Source organism: Strigops habroptila, chromosome 6 (assembly GCF_004027225.2).
Source record: "Strigops habroptila isolate Jane chromosome 6, bStrHab1.2.pri, whole genome shotgun sequence".
Taxonomy (NCBI): Eukaryota; Metazoa; Chordata; class Aves; order Psittaciformes; family Psittacidae; genus Strigops; species Strigops habroptila.
The window spans coordinates 5,285,459-5,304,593 of record NC_044282.2 but is presented as its reverse complement, the minus strand read 5'-3'; the positions used below and the strand labels follow the sequence as shown (position 1 = coordinate 5,304,593).

At 39.8% G+C, this 19,135-nt stretch overlaps 2 protein-coding genes across 6 annotated transcripts in view; one reads left to right on the top strand and one right to left on the bottom strand.

Moving 5' to 3' along the window:
- Positions 1–19,135, top strand: part of AKAP7 (A-kinase anchoring protein 7) — an 81,321-nt gene that overhangs the window by 25,388 nt on the left and 36,798 nt on the right. For 3 of the 5 annotated variants that reach the window (XM_030489610.1, XM_030489614.1, XM_030489613.1), the window contains exon 6: positions 7,938–8,082. In XM_030489610.1, the coding sequence (XP_030345470.1) occupies positions 7,938–8,082 (145 nt within the window). Of the gene's footprint in view, positions 1–7,937; positions 8,083–8,191; positions 8,416–10,693; positions 10,887–19,135 lie in introns of those variants that run through there. The other 2 variants (XM_030489611.1, XM_030489612.1) reach the window with 2 other exon arrangements.
- Positions 809–3,550, bottom strand: MSH5 (mutS homolog 5). The gene has a single exon (XM_030489609.1). The coding sequence runs from the start codon at positions 3,548–3,550 to the stop codon at positions 1,121–1,123; it is 2,430 nt and encodes an 809-aa protein (XP_030345469.1). The 3' UTR covers positions 809–1,120.

The window sequence follows — 19,135 nt, the reverse complement described above, 5'->3', positions numbered from 1 at the left end:
CATCTGCTGATGTCTTTTATTAGCCATACTCCAACAAGTTACAGCAAGTTTTGGCAGTCGGACAATAAGCTAAGTCACGTCCTTCTGTCTTATTTATATAAGGAATCTCTGGCACTTATCTCGTTGCAGGAGTGGCTGTTGCTTCTATTGTACTTAGATAATATGTCTCCTGCTTCATTAATTTATTAATGAATTTTTGTTGCATGTGCATGCATCAAATACTGTGTTCAGTAAAGATCCTCTGCATGACAAGAGAAGTGAAGGGGAATCTTCCCCTTCTGGTATTACTCCTTTAATATTTACTCAATACTAAAAACCAGAATATAAAAAGTGAATTTCTGTATTACATTCCTAGTATACTTTTCAGTTTCCTAGATTTGTAATTTTGCTTTTATTTATACCCATATACATAGCTGCATAGCTGTACTATACCTGACCTCATGAGAGTGATTCTCAATAAAACCAAAGCACTTCTCTTTATCAGTCCCTGCTGATTATTACTTCCAGCATTATTTTTACAGTAACTCCTGGCATCTCTGGCATTTTAAACAGAAATGCTGGCATAAGAAGAGCCACAGAGCTCATTAAATCCCTCTGTATTTAGATTTATCAGCTTGTATGTCAGTGGTTTGTATTGTGACAATTGTTACTTGCTAATATGGGAGTCTGGGGCACATACTTATTTGGAATCTTTGATGCTGATCCTAAAATGGCAGAAAGAATTCCTTTGGCATAATCCAAAGCAACAAACACTTCACTTTACAGTTTTACGAGATCAGCAAAAATGTTTTGTGATTTTTTACGGTATTATTTTAATGGGAAGATCTAACAAGGGCAGAAAATGCACAAACTGGTTGACCCAACAGCTGGAAGTGGTTCTTAAATTCTCTTCTTTCACTCTTCCTGCTTTCATATCACACACCATATTGTAGAGATACATAACTACAGCAGTTGTTTAAAAAAAAAGAAAAAAAGGAAAAAAGGATGTAACTATAGACAGTATGTTACAAGCTAAATGTAGTGTGAGGTGTTAGTCATAGTGATCATTCTTTAGATTACCAAACTCTGACTGAACATGGTAGACATGATGCAATCTATGCTTTTACACACACCACACTCACTACATGACTGAGGCTGCAGAAGGCAGCACCTCTTTACGCATGAACTCTTCTAAGTCCAGATGGGGATCATCAAGGTCTAGGCAAAGAAACTTTTCCACAACAGACTTGCATTTTTCCATCCGATCTCCTTCTGAAGGATCATCAATACGTTTGATAGCTTTTCCATTGCGAATCAGTTCTGACACTTCCACTCCTCTTGCAATAATTTTGGCTGGCATTCCTGCTAATGCAGCAATGTTGGCAGCATGACTAACAGTGGACATGCCCTGTTTGATCTGATAGAAAAATATCAGCTCGTCTCCATCCTGGTGGGTCTCCATGGTCAGGTACTCCAGAAGAGGTGTGTCAGGCAGGAGTTCTAGCTGCATCAAACTGTGAAAATTAGTGGAGACAAAGACCTGTGGACACTGTGTTCCTTGTCTGATCCAGTACTTCAGGACAGCAGCCAGAAGGGACAGGCCGTCCAGTGTGTTGGTCCCTTTACCAAACTCATCAATAAGTACCAAGGACCTCTCTGTGGCATTGTTTACTGCCTTGGCAACCTGGTTGAGGTCAATCATGAAAGTGGAGAGCCCTACAGAAACCGATTCCCTACTGTGGATTCTTGTGTAAATCGCATCAATTGTTCCAATCTCTGCCTCTGCTGCCGGGACATAACTGCCAATTAGAGCCATGAATACTATAAGACCTACTTGCTTTAAGTAGACACTCTTTCCAGATGAGTTGGGCCCTGTGATGATCTTTATGCGTCTGGTGGCCTCTCCGCTGTTCACTGGATTGGCCACAAAAGTCTTTGCACATAGTTCCATGAGTGGATGTCTTCCATCCTTGATGTGGAAGCCGTGGCGGTGAGTAAAGCGAGGCCGGCAGTAGGCATTCTCCCGGGCCATGGCTGCCAAAGCCAGGAGCACATCCAGGTGTGCAGTATACTCAATCACATTGTTAAGCACTTCAGACTTCTCCAAGATCTTTGTTTGCAGCTGGTGCATAATAAGTGTTTCCTGGTCTCTGATCTCACAGTGCAGGTCACCCAGCAGGCTGTCTAGCTCCTTAGTCCTAGCACTTCTGTAGTGCAGCTTATCCTCTGACAAGAACATGAAGTCCAAGCCTTCGATTTCAAAGTCACTCTTATCCACCATAGTTGGTAGCCGTGGAATGGAGAGAAGGAACCCAATCAAAGGAATGTAGATCACACAGCAAGAGGGAATATGATTGTCCAAATCCTCCAGTTCTTTTCGTGCCACTTCTGTAAGGAAGTCCGACAGGCCCATCAGCTTTCTTTTCTTCTCATCGATGATGGGGTCCACATTGGGTTTGACAGTGAAGCGGCCCTCTGAGATGCTGCCTTCAAAGTCCACCACTTTGCTGATCAGACTAGCAATGTAGTGCAGATCATCAGTGAAGACACGTGAAATAGTCTGGAAGAGTTCAATAGTGTTGGGCAGAGAGCGACACGTGTCTCTAAGACACACCGCACTGCACGCTGTCTTATAGAGTGCTTGCCAGTCAGTAACTTTTGTGTGGGAAAGAGTCATTCTTTTTAGAATAAGAGGCACATTTTTAATATTCTTGAGACAACCTTGAAGAGTGAGGACTGTTTCATGATGCTGAGCCTGCAGGAAGAAGTGGATAACATCTAGCCGTTTGTTCAGCTCTGTCAAGTTCCGAGTAGGTCGTGTGAGCCACAGCCTCAGCAGTTTTCCTCCCCACTTGCACCTGCAACGGTTTAAAATTCCATATAAACTGAATCCTTCTTTTAATCCACTGGACAGCTTGTACACAGAAGGATGGATATCACTTTTAAATATCTGCAGGACACAGTAAGTGTCTTGGTCCATATTCACAATCTCTGACAGCACAAACTTTTTAAAGGCCAAAATAGGAACTGCAGTAGTGCTTTCTTCAAGCTCAACTCCAACCCTTCTCCTGTCTAGAAACTTAAGCAGTCCCCCCAGGGCTCGTATCATGAGTGGGCTCTCAAAAGGGATGACTGAGGACAAGTAGAGGATTTTCTCTGTTGCAGTCATATGAGATGGGATAAATGGAAATTGCCTAGATAGGATCCGTTGCTTGCCAACTTCTAGGCCAAAATCTATGTTAGGAAAGAGGACAATTTCTGGCTTTCGAATGTCTGTATCACCAGCAGTAAGGTTGGTCAGGAATTTGGCAATATTCTGATCCTGTTTTGCACTGGTCACTATGCACTGAGGATTAATTTCCCCAATTACTTTTTGCAGTAGCCTGAGGTCTTCGTTATCAGGCATGTCAGGCATGAAGTAAACTGAGCAATCTTCTGTATCATAATAAGTAATTGCAAGCTGCCCTGCATACCACAAAACAGATATGTGTGTCTCGGAGCACTCTTGGTCCTCTTCTTCAGGCCCAGGCAGTGGTGGCAAAGCACAGTTCATGGCTGACGTGGCAGTCATTCTGTTGGAGAAAGACATTTTTATTCATAACTCACCCACAAAGTCCTGAGAAGTAACTAACTGACAGCAGCAGGTTAGCACTCACTCTTCCATCCCTGGAGAAACTAAGATGCTACCTGCAATTAAAGGTGCATGTTACCTGTTCAAGTGCAGAGATGCAGCCAATAACTACAGCTGCCACCTTGCTTCCAAGCAAGGTGCAACTGGGCTAACTACCAGCAATGCTGGAAGAGTTCTACAGTTTTAATTTGTATCCATTATTTGCCTAAGTATATATATGCCCAAATACCCATAAATACAGTAATGTATATCCACGTACAAAATCATCCTCCCTCAGAGGTACAGGACACCCATGTGCGCTGACCACAGCTCCTCACAACAACGCACCCACACAAACTGGTTTTCAGGGTGCTACCCCAGGATTTATGCAGCACCATCACATAGAGCCAGTTTCTATACAAGCACACAATTTATACAGATCGAGCTGCAGAGATCAACCATGCTGAACAGTTTTCCCTACGGAGTCCATACTGCAGTCAGCAGCCCCCTTCCAACCCTCTCCCACTTCTTCCCCACTCTGCTCGCCCTCCTCACCACAGCCGGGCAGCTCGCCTCGGCTGCTGCGTCTCCTTGCGGCCCGCGGCTCTTGCCTTGCCCGCCTTCCCCTCCCGCTCGGGGCAGGCGCTGCGGCCGCGGGGCTCCCCGCCGGGCCCTGTCAGGAAGGCGCCGCGCTGGGGCGCCGAGCCCGCCCCGCGGCCCTGCCGCCATGTGGGGAATGGGCTCAGCCCCACTTGCGGCCTGCCAGCCGGGTGGGAGCACCCCACTCCTGTGCGCTCCAGCTCCTCCCGCCAGCCCCTGCCCACCCCCGGGAGCAGCTCGCTGCCTCCTTCCGAGCCTCTTCTGAGCCCCGCGCTGAGCGGGAAGGCAGAGGAACCGGTTGGAAGAAGCGCCCTGAGCGGCCCAGCCCGCTGCCAGCAAGGGGCGCCACGCATCCCCTCCCAGTTAGCCCCTGCACTGCCTGCCAGCGCTCCAGCGGGACCCCTGCCTGTCCCCACCACTGCTCTCCTCTCTCACCCGCTGCAGCTGCTGTACTTCACTTGAATGAGCTGCTTCAAGCAACTATCGATGAACCCCCACGTGCAGCCCTCGTCTTCAGAGAGCTCGATGTGTGGTGCTGAAGCTGGGCGTTTTGGCTGTGGGGTCTGGTACATGGAAACTGAAGCTGCTGGCAGGAGGGTGGGTGCTGGGCGTCTCGCTTTGCAGCTGTGTAAGCTCTCACCACTTGAACCTTCCTGCCGCAGGCCCCATGAAGGGGCGAACGCTGCCTGGCTGCCTGCTGTCAGCAGCCACGGGCACTCCACGCAGCTGGAGGGTTTCACTGCAGGCCAGGGGCAGCAGGCTGCACCTTCCTACCTGCGCACAGAGGAGGCTCAGAGTGAGAGTTAGATAGGCAGGGCAGGGCTACCAAATGCTGTCTCCTTGGTGCCCTGCCAGTCTTGCAAGAGCTCCACATGTAATGCCTTTCCAGGCCCATGCTACACAGCCATGACCCTTTAAAGGCATCCTCTCATTACAGCACTTCCTCAAGAGACAGGTGTTGTCTTCCTCCCCTTCCAGCTTCACAATGGCCTCTCAAATACTCTTGTTTCCCACCCTTTCCCAACTAGAGCATATCAGCATCTATAACTTTCCCATGTGGTAACGGCAACTCTCTTTCATCTCTACTGCGCCAGACCCTTTCAATTAAGAAATGAACCGTGACTTGCCCATGCACCTGCGTTGCTTCATCCTTTCACATCTCATTACAAACAGTGCTCCAGAAATTGCTCCGAGTTACTAAAAATATCAGTTTTGCCGTGGCTGCTTTTCCAAATATCTTTCAGTAGCACATCACAAGCATAACTCAGTTCCTGAGCATTCAGCATCTGATTCACACCTTACCAATCAGTTTTTGACAAGCAACATCCCAACCTCTTGTAAATGGTATTTTTTTATTGGAGTGATTTTGGTTTTTTCCTCATTTCGTTCCACGCTACTCAAGGCTTCACATTTTTGACAAGTGTTCTGCTGGCTGAAAAGGCCTTTTTTATTACTAATTGATGTATAAATGTATTTCAAAGAACTGTCAGCCAAAAAAAGCAAAGAATGGTGATTTAATTTCAGAATAACTTTAGTACATAAGGACTAATCTAGCCATAGAATATAAAATTTTAAATAATGACAATGAGGACGGAATAAATGTGTGCTTCCAAGGAGATCGTGTGCCCGAAATGAAAAGCATCTACCACTAGATGTCATTGTTCCAGAGATTAAGGAAATGGAAAGACATTTCTGACCTTCACTAACAGACTTTAGGGGACCAAAAGTCTACTTTATTAAAGGAAACCAAAAGTCTCTAAATTAGACTTTCTAAATTAGTAGAGGAACGAATGTGCAGGTACTTACCAAAGCAAAGTGCTTCTGAAGTCAATAATTTTGCATCTAGGTAGAAGCTGTGTAGACATAACAACACTGAGCCTATCTTGCATATAAGTAATTGTAAATGGAGCACCACAAGAGATTCATGAGTGTGATGATGGATATCATGTCAGGGTATGAGGAAAGAGACAGCATCTGCAGCCTTTTGGGTGACTGGTGAAGGACCTTTTCAGTGCAGGAGGGGATAATAAGGAAAGGAGGAGACCTTAAGCAGCACATACAGCAACACAAACCTGACCAACATACAACAAGGGAAGCAATAACAAAAGCCAGAGCTGGTCAGCCGTATGGACTGACAAGGGCATGTGGAGTGCGGGGATGTTTATTTCAGTAGGATTGCCTAGTTGTGGACCTTGTCAAATGGGACAGTAAGGGAAAATGGGAAGCCATAAACAAAATAGACCAAAACCTGTCAAACATAACACACAAAACCAAGAAACAAACCTCGTCAGTCACACTGGTGGGCTGCCAATAAATCACAGGCAAACCAGGACTTTGCAGCTGCTGGGGATGTAAAGCTGAGGGTTCAGGGTACTTTGAGGGTTGGTGGGACTATGCAAATGGATGGGCATGTACAGGGGAAGGGGATGGGGAGGAAAAAATGAGGAATGGGCAGAATGGTCTGTAAAAGGGGCTGGTCCTGTGTAAAACAGGGCTGATGGGTGCACTTGTCTGACAGAGCCAGTGTGCTGGGTGCAGGCTGTATAGGGCAAATGTCTGTATCTTCCCCAAACCCTGTGTGTGTGAGGGGCGCGGGTGTTCACTACCAAACCTCAAGCTGGACCAGCCAGCAAGTGGGGGGGACCCATGGGCTGAATAAGGGGGCCTGGGATCTGGGCAGAGGTGCCGGGGGGACAGAGGGCCTGTGACAGTGCTTGTGGGATGCACAAATGTGTGTGTGCTTGTGAATCTGGAGAGAGCCATGTGCGTGCCTGCACTAGTGACCTTCTGTCTCTGCCTGGGGCTATCTGCACTTGAGTCTCATGAGCCCTGTATGTGGGGCTGTCTGTGGCAGCCTGTGTAGCCAGCGATGTCCGTGTCCTCTGGGCATGTGTGTGTGTCTGTGGGGTGTGAAAGCAGCAAGCATCCATCAGAGACCCTGGGTCCCCAGGGCACCAGGCTAGGCTTCAGCAGCCTGGGCTGGAGCTGCTGGAGGCAGTGGTCACTCCTAACATCCTGTTGTGTATTAAGTCTTTAAAAAGCAAATAGCACTATTGTGAAGTAGATTGAAGGAGAAAATACTTAATTTCTACAGAGATCATTTATTTTTAATGAAAATACAATGGAATAAAGAGCCCTAAACTTTTAAAATAACTACTGAAGTTAGGTTTACCAAAACCAGCCTAATAGAATATTTATTACATTCCACTTCATATACACAAAACTACATAATGATACTGATATTATAAATCACTGTATATTTTTAGATTTGCTGAGATAAAAAGTCTAGTGCTAGTTAAATACAACAAAACAATTTTGGTTGTATTTATCCTGTTTGGTGTTTTTAAAGACCCAGAAAAATGCCCTTGACAAACATTTGAGATTCTTCCTTGTAGTAGCATGCCCAGTGATGACAGCAAGAATAATTCCCAGTTACATGTTCCATGAAGAATGTTGCAAGCCATTGGAAGTTAAAGGAGTTGTAGCATTTGTTTCCTACAGGACTTAAGAGGGAGGGGTAGAAAGGAGGTGTAATGGCACTTTTATTTCATTGTTTAAGTTCTGCAGCAGACAGTACTTAACTTAAACGTAAGATTTGGCACATTGTTGTTTCGGTATTATTTTTGCATCTTGTAGTAGTTTTCCATCCTACCTATACCTCTGGTTGAAATGAAAACTATGGGAATTAAATATGAAAATTCAGTTTTCTAGTAGAATGCCTACTTGAATTTTATGTTGCTATTTAAAGGTGAAAAAAATTGACCCAAGCCTGTATGAAGATTTTAAAAGCCATTATTTTGGAAACGAAATCCTGCACCGCTTAGATCTTTGCTCCATGTTGAAAAAAAAGCAACCGAATGGCTACTACTACTGTGAGTCCTCTATTGTTTTTGGTAAGTACATCTTAATTTTCTCTTTATAGTATTGTGTCTCTAAGTTGTATGCCTCAAAAGCCATTTTTCTGAAGTCTGTGTTAGGCAGTTCTTGTAATAATACCCATAGAGTCTGACAGAAGTCTGTCCTTCAACCCAGGCCCTCCCGGAACACTGCGCACTGCTTCTTGCTGACAGCTGAAGTTTATGTTCAGCTATCCATCCCCAGAATCCATTTCCATTTCTAATTCTAAAATGAGTGTGCAAGATTAGTTATATGTATCACTCTCCAGAGCTGCTCGTCTCTCTGTTGACTATAAAGACAGCCTGTGTGACTAAGTTGGATTAGATGTGGTAATTCTAGATAGAATCATAGAATCATAGAATCGTAAGGGTTGGAAAGGACCTTAAGATCATCTAGTTCCAACCCCCCTGCCATGGGCAGGGACACCTTGCCCTAAACCATGTGGCTCAAGGCTCTGTCCAACCTGGACTTGAACACCGCCAGGGATGGAGCATCCACAACCTCCCTGGGCAACCCATTCCAGTGCTTCACCACCCTCACTGTAAAGAACTTCTTCCTTATATCTAATCTAAACTTCCTCTAGATGATTAAAGCTAAGCGAAATGTCTTTGGTTTGGCAAAGATGTGACCTTGGACTATATTCATGTACAGAGAGAATTTCAGTGGTACAACAGATTTCATAAGACCTGTTCAGCATACCATCAGGACTTTAAACATTGTACAGACACCTTGCCTAGATCAGTACAATGCTAGAAATCACAGTTGTGTCCTCCTGCTTTATCTGAACAGAAGCTTCATGCCCCTATGATTAATATTCTAGGCTTGCCTTCTCATTTCTGCCACAAGTCGTGTATAGCTGGAACTTCAGGTGGTAAACATGGGAGGTCTGTGGACTGAGAGACTATGGCAGAATGACTTGTACAACAAACCTCTCTGTGATGGTTAGTTTCTGCTAGCTGATAGTGGATCTTGGGGCTGCTATTAGTCATATTGAGAACATGAGTTAAAACACTCTAAGAGGAATAACTAGAGAATGTTGAGGATTTTTTCTTAAAAGCAGTTGCCCCTTTAAATCGAGGAATATGTTGTGTAATGTGTTGGGAATATCTTTAAAAATGCCACTCCTACGCCTGCAGATCTTTAAGAAATCAGACAACATGGGAAGATGTAATAGTAGCAATACAGCAAAATGCAAAAGTTTTTATATTAATTGCTTTTTTCACCTGTCCTAATTAGGCTCATTCTTTATATATTTCATGTTAGAGGTAAGTCTCAAAAGACAGGTTTATAGCCAGGAACAGGTCATGGTCTTTGGAGGTCAGTTTGTATTTTTTCTTCTTTATATTGGTACAGCTTAGGTGTTATGTTTTGGGGATTATTTTTTTCTGCAGTCATGTCAAAGGTTGAACGTAATGGTGTTGGAAGACATGGGATACTGAAATTCATGCAAAAAGTTCATGTGAAGACTTAGCTTTGTCTTTTTTCTTTAGAAACAGAAATTTAGAAATAGGGCGAAACTGTATTTGGCATGTTTTCAAGGAGCAATGGCTCCATCTCAACAAGAATATGGATAGTCTTAATAAATCTTATTAAAGCAAAGTCTTAACTTTGACCTACTTAAGGAAAAGAGAACATCTGTTCTTGTATGGATCCTCTAATTATAGGAAAGAAATGTAAAAAGTCTTTTACAAGGACCCTCAGCAATAAAGTGCTTACTTAAAGACTATGATGAATTTGTTCTTGTATACCTTGCAACATTTTCCAGATTTCTGATAATAACCAGAAATATAAAAAAAATGAAATTGACCAGAAATCATTCCAACAAGCAAATTATTCCATGGATCTAATGTTTCCCACTCCAAAGCTTACTAGCCTTAGTAATGAAAATATTCATGACCAAAGAACGATCATAGCCTCAGAAAGAAAGAACAAAACATGCAACATCAGGGACATCTTCCAAGACTGTTGCCACTCCAATTAGCAGAATAGAAACATCTTCACTGGAATCTTTCTTCGTGTGGACAGTTTTAAAGGAAAGACCTGTCTTCATCCTTAACTAATAAGGAGTCTCAAAAAGATGAAAACTTCTATTTGTTATGAAGATACATCTTCAAGGACTAAGAAACCTAAAAACGATTAAAACTTCTGTCCGCTATGAATATTCATTGTTAAGGAATAAGAAATCAAGAATATGAAGATTTTGTGAAGGTACTGTGTCTATCCCCAAATTCTGCAAAACCTTTAAAGCATAAAATAAAAGGCAAATTCTAATCCAGGCACCTCCTCTTCTTGTTGAGCTAATTTTGATGGAAAGATCCAACTTTCAAAGACTTACAATTGACAGAAATACATGTGAATAATGCATTATACTCCATTTTCTTAAGCATGTATTGGGATTTTTTTCATACTCATAAAAATTATATCTGATTAATAGGCAGGTTATACCTGGTTATACTTGGTGCCTCATCTGCTGTTTTTCAGCTATTTTTCAAGATCTGGATAATTTCATTCTTGATGCTATAAAACTAACACCTTGTTGGAGACAAAGGATGTTTGTGAACAGTTAGTACTACTTCTAAATTCCTGTTGTTTGGACTAGCTTTACAGAAATACCACTGTTACAAGTTAGTGCTGGTTCCAGGACTCCATGCAGGGCTTTGGTGATGACTTGGTTTCTGCCTTGTGGTAACTTGTTTCCCTATGCTGTAGCATTGCTGGTGGAAGTCCTCACTCGTCTTGAGGACTGTTTTGAGAACTTGTGGTTAGATACTTATACAATACTTTAAACACCTTAGGCACTTGAAAATGCTAATTGCTGTGCATGTTTTTGTTTGCACTTAGGGCCACCTTTATTTAGCTTAGGTAGACTGTTACAAAACAAATCAAAAGCAGTACGGAGTTAAAAAATGTGTAGCATGTCTGTTTAAATTAGTGTCAACACTATTGCAAAATCCAGACCAGTCCAAATCAAAGTGAGATATATTTATGCATATCTGTCTATTATTGTATTTATTACCTTGTGTTATGCATGTCTTATGTTTATATTTGTGTATATAACTAACGTCTCGTGTACATGTTTGTACATTCAAATGTTAGTTATGTGCATGCAAATGTTTAAAGAAAGGGAAATTACAAGATTATATAATGTGGTATAAAATTTTTCATTTAGGCGAAATTGAGGCTCCACTCTTCACAAATATATTTAAGAATATTTTGGAATATGTATCTGATTAAGGAATTTGGTAAAAAACTCATTTAAATAAAAGCTGTTTAGTACTATATTTGGTAGATACTGACAATGTTTTTTCAAAACATTTGTTTAAGTCTCTGTTCTTGAACTTGTCTTGTTACTGACATCTCAGAATGCTAAAATGAGGCAGTCTTTCAGCTGTCTATTGAATATGAGTCCCATTAAATGGTTTATAACAGCAGTCAATCAACTGGTATTCAAAGCAAGAATCAGATGCTTGTTTGGCTTTAACTCAATCCTGCTATGACAGTGTATAAAGAAGTTATGGGAACTGTCATTTCCACAGTCCTAACAAACAGAATTGTCCTTTGAATTATTTTCACGAGTACTACATCTGGCTTTCTCTAGCCATAGGATTAGAATGGGTGTTCTTCACTGATACCACATTAAGAAAGTGTAGTATTATTATCTCCACTTGTCATGGGGGACACCAGGACACCACTTTTCTTAGTTGTATATGGACATAGATGCATCTTGCCCAAATATGTGCATTTAATTTTCTGGATTTGTACATGCTAATATATGTTTATCTAACATGAATAGGAGAAGGGGAACAGCTATATTGGAACAAAGTTTGAATTACTTATTTTTTAATTTCAGATAAGAAGAAATTATATTTTAATGAATTTTGAAAACTAATTTTAAAATGTGGTTTAGTAACTACAGGTAGCCAGGACATGAAAGTAAACGCAGGAGGGAGTTAATGCAGTTCTATTAATACATCACAAATAGTGAAATTTGAGAATTAATACAGACAAAACACTGTATCCAGCTCTAGTTCTTTCTACCTGTACGTGTACTCCAGCAGTTATCCTGTTTCCTTGAAGTGCATAGCAAATACAAAAACGGTATTTACTTTTTTGTTTTTTAGCTAGAGTTTGGGCCAGACTTGAGTGTTGTGTATCTAAGAAGATGAAAATATCTGAAAAAGGATCAGAACTAATGTTAGAAACAGAAATTGATACATGACAAAGAATTGCTAATAAGTGCCACAACACATATCAGCTTGGTAGCTGCACATTTTAAAAGCATGGTTAAAATTATGGCAAGCATAAGAGATTTGCATGAATAAAAGCAGAGGTGAAACATCTGCTGACCTGCAGCAATATGCACAGCAGCTAAACAGGCTTTGACAACATGTTACAGACCAACATGCGCTATCTTCAGCAGAGCCTACAGACATCTGCACTAGAAGATTTCCCTGCATCTGCATGCCAGCCACACAGGGTATGTACTCAGGAGCTGAAGTTTGGTGTAACAGTGACAATAATGTTGAAGCTTCATCCTCAAAGTGAGGTTCAGTTTATTCTTTAAAGCAAACAAAATAGTAAGCCAACAAAGTGTCCTTCTTTAGACCACCCACCTCATAGCAGCTTTTGTATGTCACCTTAGATCCCAAGGAAGACCAGTGAATGCTGGAATGAGTTGAGCTTCTCAATACATAGTCCTTCACCTGAATGGTTGGTTAGCTCTTTAAATCACGGCAAAGATGTTCAGTAGACCCTCTGACCATCAAAGGGAGCATTATGTAAATCTTCTAATGTTAAATATGCCTTTAGCGTTATGTATCTCACTTAAATATTTTCAGAAGCCATTCATGAAGATTTTTGTAGGCTTGTATTAAGAAAATTCGTTTATAATAATGTATGGTAAAATAAGATTATATACACATTAAAGAAAGTTATGATATGCCAAGCTGTATTCAGCTTGTAAACTGTGATAAGGTTCTCCTGAGTGGCTGGTAAGGAGAAGTTTATACATGAGACTTCCTCTGTGCTATCTATCTCTGAGGTAGAAAAACTTCAAGAAGTCTGTTCCTTGGTGGAAATCACCCAGCAGGTTGGTCTTAATTTCTGCACAGCCAGAACCCATATATCTGGAATATGTGCCAAGTTGGAGGTTAAAGTGCTATTACAGTTTCCCTTAACCATTGCATTCTAGCAGTAGCAACATGGAAATTGAAATATCAGACTACAAATACCAATTTTATCTGGATACAAATTTAATAGTAAGGTAAAAGATAATCCTCCTTGCTGCTCAAATAATGCTTCAGAAAGATGCCTTTTAAGTAGCAGAACACAAGTGGGTTGATTTACATTTCAGTGCAACTAGTATGCACAAGTTCAGAGTCCAGTCTGACCTTGTCATCGAGGTACCTTCTGCAGTCTCCCTGAAATAGGAGACCTATAGAAAGTCATTCATCCCATCTGAAAATGAGTGTGTCAGACACAGGCAAGATGCGAGTCTAAGATATACTGCTTGAACAGCTGTTAGTATTCATTAATTAGCTTGCTAGCTGATTTTTTATACATGTATATAAAGATACAAATGTTCAACTCAAGAATGATGGGAGATCAATAACCTTATGAATGGAACATGTTACAAACAAAATTTATTCTTGCAGATTGCTGCTGTTAGCCTATTTGAATAATTTAAGTAACTTCTCAGTTACTTAAACTTTAATAACCTTGAGTTAGGATTTAGTGGGGCAGTTTATGCTTCCACATTATATTTTACGATGTTAGCCAGGCAGCTGCTCAACACCCATGTCTCAAAGATGCTCCTGGTGGTGCCTTGTTTAAGAGCTCTCCAGACTGAAGATAAGTTTGTCAGCAATAGGATTGGGGGATACCCACAAAGAAGAAAGAATTATGGAAGAAAGAAGAACAAAAGAAAAGAATCATCTGTACCTGAAACAGAAAATAGATATGATAACATCTGTCTATGAACTCAAAATAAAAACTGAGAAGAAATAGAAGACTGAGAAGAATTGGAAACCAGATGATAGTTGGGTAGATCATCAACATCCCTTGGTTTGCTCTTTTTTTTAAAAATACACTTATCATGTCAAACAAAAAAATACAGTAATATTTCGCCTTCAGCATCATGGAAGAAGAGAGTTCAAATACAGTCTGCAATATGAAGTTTGTCTGAAATCTTTTTAAAGTAGCACTGGCTTAAATGAAGAGAAAGACTGTCATTTGTCTCCTTTAGATATTGTTCTGCTTCTCTGGCTACAGATGGTTTGACCTAAATGTGATTGATTTTATTCATACAGCAATTAAAGATTTTCTCACATCAGAAATGGCAGTGGTAACCAAGTAAATGCTGCTTTAATGCTCCAGTTCTACATCCTGCAAAATTATGCATATCGTGTGTTGGTTTCTTTTACTGTCCTTCTTACTTTCATGACAGTGAATCACTTCTTCTAAAACATTCCTTGATTTTATATGTCCGTCTTCCTTCTTTTTCTGTAATTTCAGAATACCCCTAGGTCTCTTTCTTTCACTTCTTAATTTTTCTTTCCTTGATAGTCTATTTGTAGGCTAGCTTCTACTTTCTCCACTCTGTTAGTTGTGAGTAACTGCTCTGCAGTTTCTTGCGTATCTGTGGCACTCTTCCCAAATTTTAATTAATAATATGGCAGTCATACTGCTTTTGGATAAAAATGTCTTGGGTGGCTTCCCAGGGACTATTTCTTAACATTCAGAATTATTAATTAATTCACTGTTTGTGTTGAGTTCATCCACAGCTGCTGCAATTTTGTGCATGCAGTATGCTTAATAACTCTGCCTACATAAAAAGCAACAGGTAATGTGTGCTAATCAGAAAAGTCTTTCCCTAAAACACTATTTCTTAGAAGAGTCATGAGGTATAACTTACAAAAACAATTCTTTTAAACATGCCAGAGAAACACTGACGCTTTAGTTATTAACCTAGAAGCCAGGCTTTTTATGGACAGTGACTAGAAAGTGGCAATCCAGTAGATTGTCACACACACAGTAGTTTGTTACTGAGAACAGAGTGGTCTCCAATTTATTGCTTTCCACCAGTCTGACATTAAAACTCGAGGGATGTTCTCTTAAGCTGTAGTGTCTTGTATCACTACACTGGGTAGTTTCTTCTGTATGTGGTAATTTTCTGGTATTGAAACACCGACCATTGGTATAGTATTTTTCATAACGAGATAACATTTTATATTTTGTAATACCAATTATAACTTAAAAGCTATATTTATATATTCAGTGTGTGGATAAGGGGTAGAACAAGCTGATTGAGAGGGAAATAACCAATATAAATATGGTTTGAAAGAGGAAGTTTTAATTCCAGAATAATATTTCATTGTTTTGAGGGCAAATTCTAATGTCCCTGAGTATGAGCTTTAGTGTTGGCAAATGTGTAACGAACTTTTCATTAGAAAGTGACAGGGAGCTTCAAAACCAGGAACATGATGCTTAGAATTCAATCATTCATCTCCCAGTACTGAAAGAAAGTAAAACTTCACTTTCTGTGATCCATGATTCTGTCATTATGAGGTATGTAGTATTTGCTTTATTGTACAGGGTAATTTTTGCAATTTTCTTTAAAAAATACCGTAATATAATTCTATTCAAAAGGCTATTGTCTTTTATGTTTAAATAAAAAGGTCTTTGAAGTGGTGATGTGTTTTCATGCCAGAGCTGTTATCAGTAGCTGAAAATAGGTGAAAATAAGATTTTTCAGAAACGACTTTCAAAATATGTGCAGACAATGGGATAAAACTGATGAAGTAAATCTGACAGGAAAGCACAAAAGCATATTTGACATCAGTAAGAATGTGATTCATGAGTGAAAATTTAGTTGAGTATATAAAAAAGGCAGAATTGATTTCTCACAACATAGCATAGTATGATATAAAATACAATTTAATAACATCCAGCAGCTTTTTTGTATCATAAGTATTTCTGCTTTAAAGACATTTTTCCTCAAGCAGACTTTGGTGTCCAAAGAACTAATTTATTCATAAATTTAATATATTAAAAATACATTGAAAATACATAAACCGCTATTTTTAAGATATTTTAATTAATGAATTAAAGTTAATTGCAGAAAGTAAACAGACCACCTAGGAGGTGAGGAATAAATTAAATATATAATATTCTTTCATTGAATAGGTCAGTAAAAGATAAATACTTTTTATTCTTAAAATTTTCCTAGCTAAGCTGTTGCTTTTGTTGATCTATATTTATTGTATAGTCTTTAACATCAAACGAAAGGTATATTTGATTTACCATAATTGAATTAAGCTCTTCTGCAGTTCCTGTGAGGAGTGTTTTTCAGTGGTTCAAAGGACATGGAGTGAAAGGAAAATCAGTTTTCCGTTTTTCAAATGTCACCATTTTTCACTTGTTGATGGTTAGTGCGGATCTGAAGAGCTTATCCAGCATGCTACGTGGCTAAGCAGAGAGTCTACTATGCTTCTTACCTAATCCCTGTGAGATATTCTAAAATAAGAGATGATTGCAGATCAGTAAAGATCTGTACTTAAGGGATAATACAAACACTGACATAAAAATGTAGTTGTTGAGGAAAAGAGCTTGTTTTGCTTAATAACACCATCTACATTTCTCTTTCAAAATAGGACTCAGCAACAAATAGAAACATGGAATAATTTCGTTTCTAGTAGTTTTCTTATTCTAGACTGTACAAAACTACTTTGGAAGCCCCTAATATTTGTGAAAGTGGTTTCTTTGCAATGGAAATAATTTCAAGGTAAAATGTGAAAGATTTTAAAGAAGCATTGTTAATGTGGCATATAGCGTTATTTCTTGTTTTCTAGAAAGCAGCAATGGGCTGTTTCTTATGGAAGCAATAGAATGTAAGAGTAAGATAACATCAACTACAAGCTAAAACGTGGCATTACTGTCTTAACAGTAGCCTGCCAAATTACTTGAAGTTTTAGTCTGCTCTTACATCAGAAAGGGCCATCTGAATACATAGTATGCAATCTTGCGTTTTTCAAATGAAGATCAAACATTTAGGATCTGAATTAAGCTTTAATGACAGAAGAGAAATCTGAACCCTCGCCCTGTTTATAGGACAGTTAGGGAGATCTGTTGGGTATGAACAGTTGGAGGGTGTCACTCATGGAGTATAGAGAACTTTCCGGGAGGGTGCAACATACTGTTCAAAACATGTTGCTTTGTTACATAGGTGAAGAGTTTCCATTTCTTCCTAGAGAAGTATGTCTGAGTCTGCATGTGGACCCTTATTTGTCAACCATCCAGTTGGTGACAGTCCAGCATTGCACTTAATCCCCCTTCCCCACAGCTTGAAAATTTACCAGAGGACGTATTTTAGAATAGAACCACTGTAGGCAGAACAGTGCCAATGCTTGCCATTTACAGCCAGTAATAAACAGCTGAGCAATGTGTAAGAAATAACTTTTTTAGACAGCCTTTCATATTGCATGAACATTCCTCATCTGTTCCATTGCAAGATTAAATGTGTTACCCACTCATGATGTAAACTATCCGATATGACTTTAGTGTAAGGTACCCAGCTTGCTTGTGCTGTGGAACCAACAGGGAGAATTTGGCATCAGATGGAGATGACAATGCTTAATGAAGCTTAATAAACATCTCTAGGCTGATGCTATAGTGTTTAGAGATGTACTAATTTCTACACAAGCATCACTAAGACAGGATTATGTGGCCAAAGCTGTGGTACCAGGCCTAAGTCAAACAGGCATACATACTTACACTTGCCAGACATACTCACAGACACCTGAAGTTAGGCTTCCAATTTTTTGCATTTCTAAACCTGTCTGCACTGTATTTTCCGAGTGAGTGTAGATTCACACCAGTTGCATTCTGAGCAGGTATCTGGGTATATGTGGTTGGCACAGTACTGAGTTTGACAGCTTCAGTTGGCATCACAGATTCTGTTCACCTGGATTTGAGTCAGCTGTGAGTACTGGAAGAGTAAGCTTCTCTTGTCTTCTCTAGACTGCATGGGTTTACTTTAGGTAAATAGCACAATTTCTGAAGTGCTGAGATACTACAGTTGACCTATTGGCACATACTTTCAAAAACCTCTGCTATAACTTCGTGTTTTGCAAAGAGCAGATTTGTCTTAAAGAATTCTGAGTAACCCCCTACAGCCTGTGAATTACAGGTGAAAGTAGTTTCTGACTGACCACTGTTTAAAAAACCTTTTACCTTTGAAATCACTTATTTAAGGAAACAGTGAAAATGCCACAACTGCGTTTTAATACCTAGGCACTGTTGCCATAGCTTGTTTATTTTTTTAATTGTTTAGGCTGTTTTGAATCAGAAACCCTAGATGCTGAACTTTACTGCTTTAATCAAGAGAACAAACAAAAGGCTTTCTTACACATAAAACTGTTCCTAATTAAACACACTTGGAAAGTGGGTCAAGCTGAACAGGAACAAAGCACTCTTATTCCAAAATAAGAGCATTCACATATGGACTTACTCAGAAACAGCTCTTAGTGCTTTAAAACTCTCAGTCAGTGTTAATCTGTTTTATCTTTCAAATGCAGGAATGCCCTATAGTTTTCCTTTCCCATACCTATCTATTGTCCTGCAAACACAAAACACATTGGATCTTAAAAATTTACATCATTTGATTAGGATGTTATACAACCTTTGGCAGAAGTGGAGACTTGTTAGTGTACCTTTAATATTAGAAACACTATTTTCGCATGAAAGCAAGTAAAAGTAATCATTATTTTACATGGCAAATATACCTACTTATGGATGTACTCTTTTAGAAGCTTGATTGGTTTGAATGTGCTTAGTGGTCATTTGTATTCTTGTGGATAGCTTTTCTTGATTTTGTAGAACACAAAATACATGGAGGCATACTGTTTCTCCAAGTGGAGTTTAAAATACTATGATACAATTCTTTCCATAATAAACATAGCAAACATGTATTTCAAAGTAAACCTAAATCTGTAATTTGAAATACAGATGTGTAAATCCTAATGTCTTAGTTCTTTTTAAACTGTTGTAAAT

What these genes read in the sequence shown, in the direction of transcription:
- MSH5 (XM_030489609.1), bottom strand. Translation starts at nt 3,550, where the DNA reads ATGACTGCCACGTCAGCCATGAACTGTGCTTTGCCACCACTGCCTGGG.